General features: G+C 41.9%; 1 protein-coding gene across 1 annotated transcript in view; it reads left to right on the forward strand.

Moving 5' to 3' along the window:
• The first annotated feature begins 2300 nt into the window (after window positions 1-2300).
• Window positions 2301-13252, forward strand: part of RNF10 (ring finger protein 10) — a 34287-nt gene continuing 23335 nt past the window's right edge. Inside the window, exon 1 of the mRNA XM_052654412.1 lies at window positions 2301-2466. Coding sequence (XP_052510372.1) covers window positions 2310-2466 — 157 coding nt within the window. The 5' untranslated portion in view covers window positions 2301-2309. The remainder of the gene's footprint in view (window positions 2467-13252) is intronic.

Genomic DNA, 13252 nt, shown 5'->3' on the forward strand with positions numbered 1-13252 from the left:
ATAAAAAATCACCTAGGAATCTTAGTGTATCTTCCAAATCTGGTCATACATAAAAATGGACTTTTAGGATTTTCTAGACTTAATTTGATGTATTATGTAGCCATTCTCTCATTTCAGTATGATTTGTGGGGGAACAAACTGGAAAAGAAAGATAAGGGCTGGTGGAGGGCATTTAAGAAACGTTAAAAAATATGAGATTAGTATCTAATTTCTTTTATCCCAGCTAAAACTGTTAAGTTCAAGAAATTGATTTCTATATACTTATTAATGTTTTGTATAACATATGATGATTAAAAAGAAACCCCAAAGGGCCTAATTAGGAGATGTCTAGGATTTTGTCTGTTTATTAATTTGTTCATGTATGACTGCTGAAATTCCACTCATCTTTCTATGCTCAGCTCAACTAACATCACCTCTGGGGAAGTCCTCCTTTACTCCTCCTACCTTTTTGTACTTCTCTCCTTCAGGCCTCTCCTCTGGACAGCATTTTGTGTTAACTTTATTATACTCCTTATCACATTCTCCCATTAATGTATTTTGGAATTCTTTGTTCTCAGCACAGTGGCATACAATAGGTTTCTAACTAGCTAAGGTTAACCTTATTTACTATTATAAGAATTATTTATCTTTTTCACAGTGTTTTCCTGTGATCCTTTGAATATCAAACTGCTATGGTTGGAAGGAATCATTTGTAATGTTTCAAAGTATGGATGGGTGTCATATGATTTCTAAAATACCTATATAATTTTCTAAGTCTCAGTGTCCTTATCTGTAAAAGGGAGAATTGCTTATCTTATAGGTAGTTGAGAACATCATTTATTAGCTGTGTGATCCCATTTCCTCCTCTTTGAGTTATTGTGAGGAAAGATGTGATACTTCATATAAACTGCACAGAGCAGTGTCTGCTAATAAGAAGCACTCAGTAATAACTATTAGGGCTTCTCTGGTGGCTCAGGTGGTAAAGTGTCTGCCTGCAATGAGGGAGACCCGGTTTCAATCCCTGGGTTAGGAAGATCCCCAGAGAAGGGAATGGCAACCCACTCCAATACCCTTGCCTGGAAAATCCCATGGACAGAGGAGCTTGGTAGGCTACAGTCCATGGAGTCCCAAAGAGTTGGATAACTATTACTATTAACGACGAAATTAAATATTAACAATGATTTATATTAATAAGTGACAATAAAATGAAGTAATTGTATGAGGAAGTGGTATTAAATGTATTGTCATTATTGTCACTATTATCATTATTATTAGGAGATTGAATAAGAGCCATAAATTAATTGATATTAATATTAGAATAAGGACTATAAAATAATGAGTCAGTAAAGGAATTCCACAGGTAGTCCGATGTTTGGATGCTTTATTATAAGGACTGATGCTGAAGCTGAAGCTCCAATACTTTGGCCACCTGATGCAAAGAACTGACTCATTAGAAAAGACCCTGATGTTGGAAAAGATTGAAGGCAGGAGGAGAAGCGGACGACAGAGGGTGAGATGGTTGGATGGCATCACCGACTTGACGGACATGAGTTTGAGCAAGCTCCGGGAGTTGGTGATGGACAGGAAAGCCTGGCGTGCTGCAGCCCATGGGGTTGCAAAGAGTCGGACACGACTGAGCGACTGAACTGAACTGATTAGCAGTTTATATTATTATTACGTGCATTAGTGTAATAAGACTAAAACCTGGACTGCAAGTCCAATCACTCTGTAAGGTCTCTCACACACTGAGAAACGAAGAAGAAAAAAAAAAAAAAATCACTGGACCCGGATGTAGACAGAAAACTACATCTCCCAGCATGCTTCACTCTCACACCTCCACTATATATATAGTCCATCCGGGTTCTTCGAGATGCTGTTTGGCGACTCGTCGCCATTCCCGGAGCAGCTCGGCCTCGGCCCAGAGGCGAGTGTCGGTAGCTGTGTCGGAGACATCTGTCCCCGACACCAAGAGAGCCAGCCCTCTCCGCTGCCCCGCGGCGGGAGAGCGTGTCCGGCCGGCCGGCGGGGCTCGCGCACCCTCCCTCCTCGCCTCCCCTTCCCCCGCAGCCTCCGCCCCGCCAGGCCCGGCCCGGACCTCCGAGCCCCGGCCTCCTCCTCCTTCTTGGTCCCCGCCGCCGTTGGGCTCAACAGCCCCTCCAGCCGCTTCTCCTTCCAGTTTGAGAAGCCGAGAAAGGAAACAGGGAAAAATGTCGCCATGAAGACCGAGAACCGCTGCCGCCGCCGACCCCCGCCGGCCCCGAACGCCATGAGCCTGGGTCCCCGCCGCGCCCGCTCCGCTCCGACCGCCGCCGCCGCCAAGGCCCCTGTTGATGCCGCAGAGCTCTCCCAGCGCCGCCGCCACCGCCTCCGACATGGACAAGAACAGCGGCTCCAGCAGCTCCTCCGCCTCTTCGGGCAGCAGCAAAGGGCAACAGCCGCCTCGCTCCGCCTCGGCGGGGCCGGCCGGCGAGTCTAAACCCAAGAGCGGTAAGGGCGGGTTCCCAAGGCGGTGGGCGGGGGACGACTGCCCTTAATACTGGGGTGGGGGTGCGGAATCTTTCCTCGGATGTCTGCTGGGTCACCCAGGGACAGACTCCGCTTTCTACTCTTTTCCATGGTTTCCATTACTTCCAGTTAACATTTAATGAGAACTGCCTGGTTTACATAAATCCTTGTATTAAAGTTGGAAACACCTCGGGGATATAGTTGCTGTTTCTGTTCCCATTTTGCGTATGAGTGAACTGAGGTTCAGAAAAGGTCAGGTTACCCAGCTAATCTGTACAGCCAGGCCCGAAGACCGGTTTGTCTGACGCATCAGTGTACAACTCCTAAAACCACCAAGTTGATCTACCCTTTAATGTTAAGTTAGCATTGGATAGTATTCAAGTATAAACAGAGGAGGCTGGCCTAAATATTTGTTAAACTCAGGTTTTCATGTTGAATAACGACCCCAGATTCCGCTGAGACGAAGAATGGCTTTGTTTAGTATGGAGTAGGAGTTGAGAGTACAGGCTCTGGATTCAGTCTTTTTAGGTTTAGACCTTGAGTGAATGTCTCAGTTTTCTTACGTGTAAGTTGGAGATGGTGAGAAAATAAATTAGCCAGCAAATGAACTAACTGATGGCTCAGGAGAGTACCTGATGCCTGGTATGCACCAAATGTGCATGGACACAATCTGTTAGGCTAGAGTTGTGTCCTTTTAGGGGAAATATTTTGTCATTTCTGTAACCATGTCTCTCAATACTGGATTTCGATCATCATGATCGTTATAGCTATCATTTATTGAGGGCTTACCATGTGCCAAGTGCTGGACTTTTAATTGTTTTTCTCCAATACTTCAGTCACTAACCTGTCCATCAGGGTGGAATTGTTCACATCTAAAGAAGGAAAAAGGTGAGAGGCCAGGAGTTGGCAGAGTCTGGAGTTGAATATTCTCTGCCTTACTTCAAAGGCAGAGACACTTGTCTCTCTGCTTTTTTGTATTTCTGATTATATTAGCAGTAATAGGAAAATTTTTCCGTGGGAATAGGGGGGATGTGTGGCAGAGAGGGGAACATTTGGAGCCCTAAAATGTGGAACTCCAGTTGTTTAAAGTGTAAAAAGATTAAGAAAAAACTTAGAAACCACATAAACAGCCGTAATGCTGACTTTGGTTCAGAGTTAATCCACTCGGTAGAGCAAACTTGTTTACTTGGTATGTTGAGGGTTTGTAGAGCTTGCTTTTGGAACTCAGGTAGAAACCAGTTGTCTGGTTAAGAAATGAATGCTTTTAATATCTTAAGCAGAGATTAGTGTAGACTCTCCGGCCACGTCAGGCAGTATTATGGAGACTACGTTTGGAATTTTGCACATGTGTAGGTTCATCACAGATCCCCCAAGATCTAGAGATTTGCCAGTCCTCTTGGCCCATGTTGGAGCTGGTTTAGAGTGAATGGTCTGCCTATTTTACAGTGTAGTTGATAAATTACTTTTGCATTCTGTTCCTAGATGTTAAAGATTCTGGTTCTATAGCTATCTGAATTCTCAACTAATTTTTTGGGGGGCTCCTGTTTAAGCCACTAACGTACGGTCATGAGTCAGTTGCAGTAAATGCCTGAAGTTGTTCAGTTCAATAAATAAATGCCTGAAGTTGTTCAGTGAGGCAGCAGGTGAAAGTTTGCCAGAACCTAGACAAAGTAAATTGGAGAAGGAAATGGCAACCCCCTCCAGTACCCTTGCCTGGAAAATCCTGTGGACAGATGAGCCTGGTAGGCTGCAGTCCATGGGGTCGCAAAGAGTCAGACAGGACTGAGCGACTTCACTTTCAGACAAAATAGCAACAAAAAACTGAGGCATGTAAGGCATTTCCCTCATGTGATCTCTGACTTTGTGACTGTGTTGACTAGTCCAACTGTCGTTAACCAATAGGATAATAACAATTTTGTTGTGGTTTGACCAAAGCAGGTATTTGTCAGACTTGTACAGAGTAAATATAAGTTGTTGGGTTCATTCTGACTAAAATGAATTTTTTTTTAACAAATACATAAGGAGACTTCCCTGACTGTCCAGTGGTTAAGACACTGCTTCAATTGCAGGGGCACGGATTTGATCCCTGGTCTGGGAACTAAGATCCTGCATGCCATGTGGCACAGCCAAAAATAAAAAAACTGCCCCCCCCCCCCCAAAAAAAAACTCCATAAAATGGTCTTAAAACACTATTCAGTTTATTATTTGAAAGCTTCTGAGGAAGGAAGTAGAAACTCAGTTCAAGCAGTTCTTTGCTGGGTTTTATGCAATACACAGGTGTCCTCCTATAGCATTAGTTTTTGTTTAATGTGTTTGAGAGAGAGCTTGAATGTTTGCCATTGCTATTGCCTACTTTTCTGACTACTCTTATTTATTAATATATTCCCTTAGCAAAAAGGAAGGATAGGTCTGTAGCTAAATAGAATTCTTCATAGCATATTCTGCCTTAAGAACATTGCAGCGAAGACCAGTGCTACCACAGCAGATACCACTCAGAGCCTCTTACTCAGTGACTTCTAGGTGGCCACTCTAACAAAACACTAGATCCAAATTCAGCATAATTCCGTAAAAGGATTTCTGTAGGATTTCAAAAGCTGATTCAACACTTGATGTACTTTATTCAGCTGGAAATTGTTGAAAGGAACTCTTGAGTTTAAGAGTACTAGGTTGAAGGAAGAAAAGGGAAAGGTGAAAAGACATAACTTGTCTTTCTGTCACTAAAGTAACAAGAACAAGTTTTTCAGTTTTAAACTATTTAATTCCCTTTTCCGCTTCCCTTTCCCTGCTTGCCATGAGAAAAAAAAACACAACTTTGGTTTCTAGTCTCTAAACCATGCCTGTCATAAATGGTTATTTGCTTCCTAGTTACATGATTAATATACTTGAGGTTTTGTTCCAGTGACTGGCTTAAGTTTGTCCTTCATGTACACAGGAAATAAGTCAGTTTGGCTACCAGGATTTACTTGATCTTTCTGGCCAGATTGGCATACCAGTTTCTTTGCTTTGATTAATTGCTTCAAACAGTCACATAATACTTCTTTTCTTGGCTCTCTTCCTACAGTTTTGTCCCAGTAGGGTTAAGAATGTAGTTCTAAGAACATTCAACAGTGAATATCCCAGTAATGTAGCCCAGAGGAGAGAGGTGGGTTAGAGTTTGGGGAAGGTTGTTTAGAAAGAGCAAAGAAAGCAAAAAGAGGCGAGAGAGAGACCTGGCTCTTTATGGGCAAACAATGGACCCTGGCCCAGAGCCAGGTTCTTGCTCCATCCTCCTGGGTGGGGGATGGTACTGCCATGGAGGTTAAAGGAAGGTCAGGTATTATGAAGCAGTTATTTTGAGGTTGGCGATATGAAGCACTGTCCTGACCCTCTTCCTCTTGTTCTGGTACCAGAAGCCAGGTGGCTGGTGGTAATCTACCTTGAAGAAAGCCTTTGAGCTGTAAATGGACCTGGAGGTTTAGATGGATTTGAAAATTGAGGTGACTTGAAACCTTCAGTAAACATCATTTAGGGAAGTTACAAGAGTTTGCAAGCTGTTACAGTAGGCTTTCCAAAAAAAAAAAGGGAAGACTTTGAAATGACAGTAGCAACTGTGTGCCAGCCACCATGGTAGGCATTTTACAGAAGTTTTCTCTTAATCCTTACACCCAATGAGGAGGGAGGAGAGAGGATTAACCCTATTTTAACTGATAAGAAAACCAGGGCTTAGTTAGAGTGCTTGTCTAAGTAAGTTCCTAGGAAATCCCAGGCAATATTCCTGAATGCACTTAGCAGGCATGTGACTTACTGGCATATGCATGTTCCTGATATCTGCCCCGCCCCCTTCCTTTCATTCAGAATGACTAATTTCAGCTGGAGTCAGTTTGTTATCAGTGGATTCTGTAGTAAACCATATGCTGCCCCTCTGGAGGTGGTTGTCAACCACTCTGGAGGATGGGTAAGCAGTCTGCTTGTGGCTACAGTATGAATCAGCAGCAGAAACTTCCTGGCTGGTATTCTGACCTCTAGGTTGTGCCACCTGTTACAACTAGGAATGCTGATAATGCCAATTTTTTTCACTGAAAACTTTATGGGTTGTGATTTGGTAATGGGGAAGAGACTGAGATACGCTTCCTTTTACCTGAAGAGACCTTTCTCGGAGGGAAATGTGGAACAGCTGAGACACACCGATTAAGTTTTCAAGTCTCTTGTTGACTCTGGGATCCTGAGTGCTGAATTTGAGCCATTTAACTAATGGTCCGGTTTGGAATGTGTCTCGACAGTAGTTTTTGGCAGTTCTCAGCTCTGGGTATGCATTAGAATCTCCTAAGGACCTTTTTTTTTTCTTTTTTAAGTAACTATATGTGGGAATATTCTGTAGCAATTCTTGCTGATTCGTACGTCTAGGTTGGGCCCTGACATCCATAGTTTTAAAAGTTTCTGCAGGTGATTTCTCTTATGCAGCCAGGACTGAGAACAACCACTTTGAAATCTAAAACTTTCAACAGAAAATATGTTTGTCCTAGGAGCTTTAGTTTGACTGTTTTCCAAAATCTAAAGCAGATCACCTCATTGCTATCTCCTATCATAGAAGGGAGGCCAAGTTCAACCCCCAAGTTATTCACATGAAGATTCTGGCAAGTTGCCTATAGGACACCTCAAAAACAACACTCTTGAGTTTTATCTCTGGGGCCCAGGCCTGACTGTTCCTTCAATCTTTAGCTGCCTGTAGCCTGGCTCTAGAGATAAGAGCCAGCCTCTCACTATAGATGTCTGACTTCATTGTTGTTGTTCAGTCATTCAGTCGTGTCTGACTTTGCGACCCCATGGACTGCAGCACGCCAGGCTTCCCTGTCCATCTGACTTCATACCTGTAGGTAAATATAAGATGAAAGATTTGGTTTTAGCAACTAAAATCATGAATCTTCATGTGGTCAGTAGTTGAAATGTTTTAGGAGTGAGCAGTTTTCACTGTCAGAGAAGGCAATGGCAGCCCACTCCAGTACTCTTGCCTGGAAAATCCCACAGGTGGAGGAGCCTGGTGGGCTGTAGTCCATGGGGTCGCAAGGAGTCTGACACGACTGAGCGACTTCACTCTCACTTTTCACTTTCGTGCATTAGAGAAGGAAATGGCAGTCCACTCCAGTACTCTTGCCTGGAGAATCCCAGGGATGGGGGAGCCTGGTGGGTTCCCATCTATGGGGTCGCACAGAGTCAGACACGACTGAAGCAACTTAGCAGCAGCAGCAGCAGTTTTTACTGTCAGAGAGGAGTTCTGTAAGCGTTATGAAACTTTCCTTCCCAGTGTGGTAACAAGTAGAGAAATGAAAACAGCCCTTCTTCAGAGTGCCAGCTTGCTTTCTTGAGCCCTTACAGTGTAGAACCTGACTTTACCTAAATCTGTACAGTCTAAATTTGTTGAGTTTTGGAAACAACAGGGTCAAATGCCAGGTCATCTGAAATAGTCTTGGATAGTAAGGTTTGGGGAACATATGTCTTCTGTATATGCCTGTCCTCTTCATAAAACCTCATTTATTTTCATAGTAAAGTTAGCTGGAGTTCTATGTCCTTGTGAATTCTCTGTTTATTTGAAATGTTACTATGAACTAATTCCATGGGTTGAGAGCAAGGCAACATTTGTATGAGATTTGAAGCCTCACCTTCTAGGTGTTACTACCGAGGGCCATGTTTGACAGTAACTGTTGCTAACTGCAATAGTAGGTAAAAGTCTAGGTCTTAAATTCTAATTTAAGATTAAACCCTGGTCACTTTCCCTGGCTGGGATTAAAAGGTGACAGACAGGAGTGAACCCTAGGCCTGGCAGTGTTTCTTGGACCATCTGCTCTCTGTTTATAGTGCTGCCATCTCACAGGACTGTTTGGTCAGGTTTGAAGAGGATGGCGTACCTCTCATTTATTCTCTGTGTTGCTGGCAAACTGAGTGTGAGGTGGTTGCTTTCAAAATTTGGACTCTGGTTTGTCAGCTACCATTTCCTTTTGTCTGAGGATATGCTTCACTTTGGATTTATTTAGTATGCTGTAAAGAAGCTGGTCATCTTGTTAGAAATAATTTCTTCTAGGTACTTATAGTTACTAAATTATCCAAATGATTATTATACAGAACAGTAAGACTTTTTTTAGTCAGAATCTTAGAGGGTGAGGCCTCAGCACAAGAATCCCTTAAAAGCTCATCTCTGTGATTCCTGCCAACTGTCAGGATTGAGAACCATTGTATTAGGCCAAAGTGAATAGTTTTGTTTCCCAAAGGTTACTGTCATCAACAGCCTGCTGTGTTGTCTTTGCAGACATGTTTCTATTAATTGTACATTTTAACATAAACAGGATTAAACTATGGGGGGTGAGGATTTGTAGTTTCTGAGGCTCATGCTGGAGTCTTCTTGACGTTGAAATGAACCACCTCCTTAAAGTTTGAGGGTAAGCCTAGTGGATTTCATTAATTGTCCCTCCAACTTCTGTTTTCTCTGTTTCTGTTAAAAGAAAAAAATTATTGAAGTATAGATGACTTAGAATGTTTCAGGTGCACAGCAAAGTGGTTCAATTATACAAACACACGTTATTTTTAAAAATTATTTTCCATCATGGGTTATTACAAGATATTGACTATAGTTCCCTATGCTGTATAGTAAAGCTTTGTTGCATATCTATTTTTTAATTAGTAATCTAGCATTCTATTCATACTAAGTCAAACAAGTGGAGTCAAAATGTCATAACTTTTTTAGTTAGGCAAAAATTGGTAAGTTTTCTAAAGTATATATATTATGCATATTTATATATGTATATACAAAAGCTTTTCTACTACACTTGGTAAAGACTTGAGAAAAAACATCAGAAAAAGAGAGAGAAATTGGAGAACATAAACTAAATGAAATGGGAGCACTGAATATGAAATAGAAAAATGAAACAAATTAGATAAAAGTAAAACATTATTATGTAGTCCAGTTTAAACATGACTGCTCATCAGAAACATATCTGGAGCTCTGGAGAAAAAAGCAGTACCTGAGCATTTGTATTTTTGAAAAGTTTTCAAGAAAATTCTGAATCAGTTTTCACAGTCAATAGCTAGAGAAAAAATGAGAGATAATTACAGTTGCAGGCCATAATGAGAACATGATTAACTTAACAATATAATTACCTACAACTTGGAGGGGGTCAAGCAGAGTGCTGTGGTAAGTGGGAGTGCATACATGCACATGTTTTCATCCACCCAGCTGGTCTGTGTCTTTTGGTTGGTGCATTTAGTCCATTTACATTTAAGGTATTTCCTTAATTGTTTGGGGTTTATTTTCTGTAGGTCTTTTCCTTCTTTTTTGTTTCCTGCCTAGAGAAGTTCCTTGAGCATCTATTGGAAAACTGGTTTGGTGGTGCTGACTTCTCTTAACTTTCGCTTGTCTGGAAAGCTTTTGATTTCTCCATCAGATCTGAAGGAGAGTCTTGCGGGGTGGAGTCTTTTTGGTTGTAGGTTCTTCCCTTTCATCACTTTAAATGTATCCCTCCATTCTCTTCTGATTTGTAGAGTTTCTCTTGAGAAATCAGCTGATAGCCTGATGGGAGTTTATGTTTATAGCTTTTCCCTTGTTGCTTTTAGTATTTTATCTCTATCTTTGATTTTTGTCAGTTTGATTTCTTTGTGTCTCCGTGTGTTCCCCCTTGGCTTTATACTGCATGGGACTCTCTGTACTTCCTGGACTTGGTTGACTATTTCCTTTCCCATGTTCGGGAAGTTTTCAGCTCTTATCTCTTCAGATATTTTCTCAGATCCTTTCTCTTCTCTTCCTGGGACCCCTATAATGTGAATGTTGGTGCGTTTAATGTTGTCCCAGAGGTCTCTTAGGCTGTCTTCATTTCTTTTCATTCTTTTTTCTACATTCTGTTCTGTGGCAGTGATTTCCACCATTCTGTCCTCCAGGTCATTTATCCATTCTGCCTCAGTTACTCTGCTGTTGATTCCTTGTAGTGTATTTTTCATCTCTTTGATCTTTAGTTCTTCTAGGTCTTTGGTAAACATTTCTCATATCTTAATCTTTGTCTCTGTTCTTTTCCCGAGATCCTGGATTATCTTCACTCTCATTATTCTGAATTCTTTTTCTAGAAGGTTGCCTATCTCCACTTCATTTAGTTGTTTTTCTGGAGTTTTATCTTATCCCTTCTTCTGGGACATAACTTTCTGCTTTTTCATCATAATTAACTTTCTGTAATATGGTTTTTGTTTTAGCTCCTGTGAGATGGTGCTTCTTGCTTCTCCTGTCTGCCCTCTGATGGATGAGGCTAAGAGGCTTGTGTAAGCTTCCTGATGGGCGAGGGACTGGTGATGGGAAAAACTGGGTCTTGCTCTGGTGGGTAGGGCCTTGCTAAATAAAGCTTTAATTCAATTATCTGTTGATTGGTGGGGTTGCACTCCTTCCCAGGTAGTTGTTTGGCCTGAGGTGACCCAGCCCTGCGGTCAACGGGCTCTACGGGTTAATGGCAAACTCCAAGAAGGTTTACTCAAGGGGGGACCTTCCAGTGCCCCTGTCCCTGTGGTGAGCCCCTGCCAACCCATGCTCCACAGGAGGCCCTCCAACACTAGCAGGTAGTTCTGGCTCAGTCTCCTGTGGGGTAACTGCTCCTCTCCTCTGAGTCTCGGTCAGTGCAAAATTTTGTTTCTGCCCTCTGATACTGGAGTCTCTGTTTCCCACAATCGTGTGGGAGTCCTATAATCAAATGCTGCTGGCCTGCAAGGTCAGATTTCCTGGGGATTCCCAGTCCCTTTGCCGGATCCCCAGACTGGGAAGCCTGACTTGGGGTTCAGAATCTTCACAGCACTGCGAGAACTTCTTTGTTATTACTGTTTTCCAGTCTGTGGGTCACCCACCCATAGGTAGGTATGGGATTTGAGTTTATCGTGATTGTGCCCCTCCTACCGTCTCACTGTGGCTTCTTCTTTGTCTTTGGACGTGGGGTATCTTTTTTTGGTGGGTTCCAGCGTCCCCCTGTTGATGGTTGTTCAACAGCTAATTGCCGTTTGGTGCTCTTGCCAGAGAAGAGGAATGCACGTCCTTTTGCTCCGCCATCTTGAACCAGAAGTCCTGCGTTTGCTTTTAAAGCCATTGAATTAGTGTGCAGAATTGATTTGGTCAGTCTCTATGTTGAAATAAGGCAAACTGGAGTGCGTATTGAAGGGACAAGAAAAAATTAGTCTTTTTTTTTTTGGTCCAAAGACTAATCTGGGTTCCTTCTACCTTTATCCACCTTTTCTTACTTGGTGTGGTTCTCAGGTTTTATTTTGCCCCCCTTTAAGCTGGTAAACTTTGGCACATGTTAACTGTGTCTGGCCAGGGTTCTTTGTTCAATTTGAGATGAAATAATCTATGCAGTTCAGCTCCCCAGTAGAAAAAAATAGGGCAAAAAATACAAATGAAGTCTTTACACAAAATACAAACGGTTAATAGAAAAAATGTTTGCTGCTAGTCTTCAGAAATTCACGTTTAAAACAAATTAGTTTGACCTTTCAATTTAGCAAAGTTTATCCAACTCAGTATTATAGGGTAGTAAGATATTCTCTTTTGTAGTGTTGTTAGAATATAAATAAACTGGTATGGTGATTCTAGAAAGCACCTTGAGTTTGTAAAAGGCTTTATGATCATACTTCATCTGCTAATTCTGCTTTGAGACTTTGACATAATCATGTGCACAGGTCTGTGTATGAAGAGGCTCCCAATACTGTTGATGGCATCATGGTAAAAGAATCCACTTGCCCTGCAGGAGATGCCAGAGATGTGGGTTCAATCCCTGGGTCAGGTCCCTTGGAGAAGGAAATGGCAACCTACTCCAGTATTCTTGTCTGGAAAATTCCATGAACAGAGGAGCCTGGCGAGCTACAGTCCATGGGGTCACAAAGAGTTGCAGTCAAAAGCTACAAAACAAATTGGTTATGTTATGTATGTATGTATGTAAGCATACAGTAGGTACAGTGTGGCCATTAGTCTTGCTTTTGAAGCCTAGGGCTGCATGAAATAGCTCATGGGTTAATAAGTGGAAGACACTATATCTTATATGCTTATCATTTTGTGGAAGTGTGTGATGAGTGTATAAAATGGAGACTAAAAGGAAATTAAACACTATAGTTTGGTATTCTGTGGGCACTGGCAAATTTTTTCTTTCTGAATTCCAAAATTGAACATACGTTCTGGTAACTGGAGAAGAAAAAGCAGGAAGCAGTTTTTAAGAGGATATAACTTAGGCTGATAATACTGTTAGAGTCCTTCGTTTGTGAATTTAGTAGCCTCTCAGTTTGACCTTTAAAACATTATGTAATTATTGTTTTGTTTTTGTGCCTCTGGAATATATACGTGCCGGAAACGAGACCACACCATTGCAGTGTAGGATCTAGCTGTGCTGCAGTAATTTAAGAAGAATGTTTTTTTCCTGCCTCTGGATAGAGTACTTTTTCCTGATATAGACAGACTTTTTCCTGTTCCTTTTCTATTACTGTGTCTGAATGGACTTTTGCAAGAGCAGTGGTTAAGCTCTGTTATAAAGAAAGACATTGTGAACTGAGTCTATGGGTTTGATCTGTAGTGTGTCCCTTCTGAGGGAGGGACCCTTTAGACTTCATTAAAATAAAAAAGGAAATCCACCTTACTGTGTAATGTCTTGTCCAAAGCACTAATGGTCTGGGCCAACCCAGATTTCTTGGAGGTCATGGAAGGGCCCATTTACCCTTGTTTAAACACAATTTCGTTGGGAGGTGGAGGGTAATTGGCCAAGTATGTGTATCGTTTCTTAACTAATTT

This window comes from Budorcas taxicolor, chromosome 17 (genome assembly GCF_023091745.1).
Source record: "Budorcas taxicolor isolate Tak-1 chromosome 17, Takin1.1, whole genome shotgun sequence".
NCBI lineage: Eukaryota > Metazoa > Chordata > Mammalia > Artiodactyla > Bovidae > Budorcas > Budorcas taxicolor.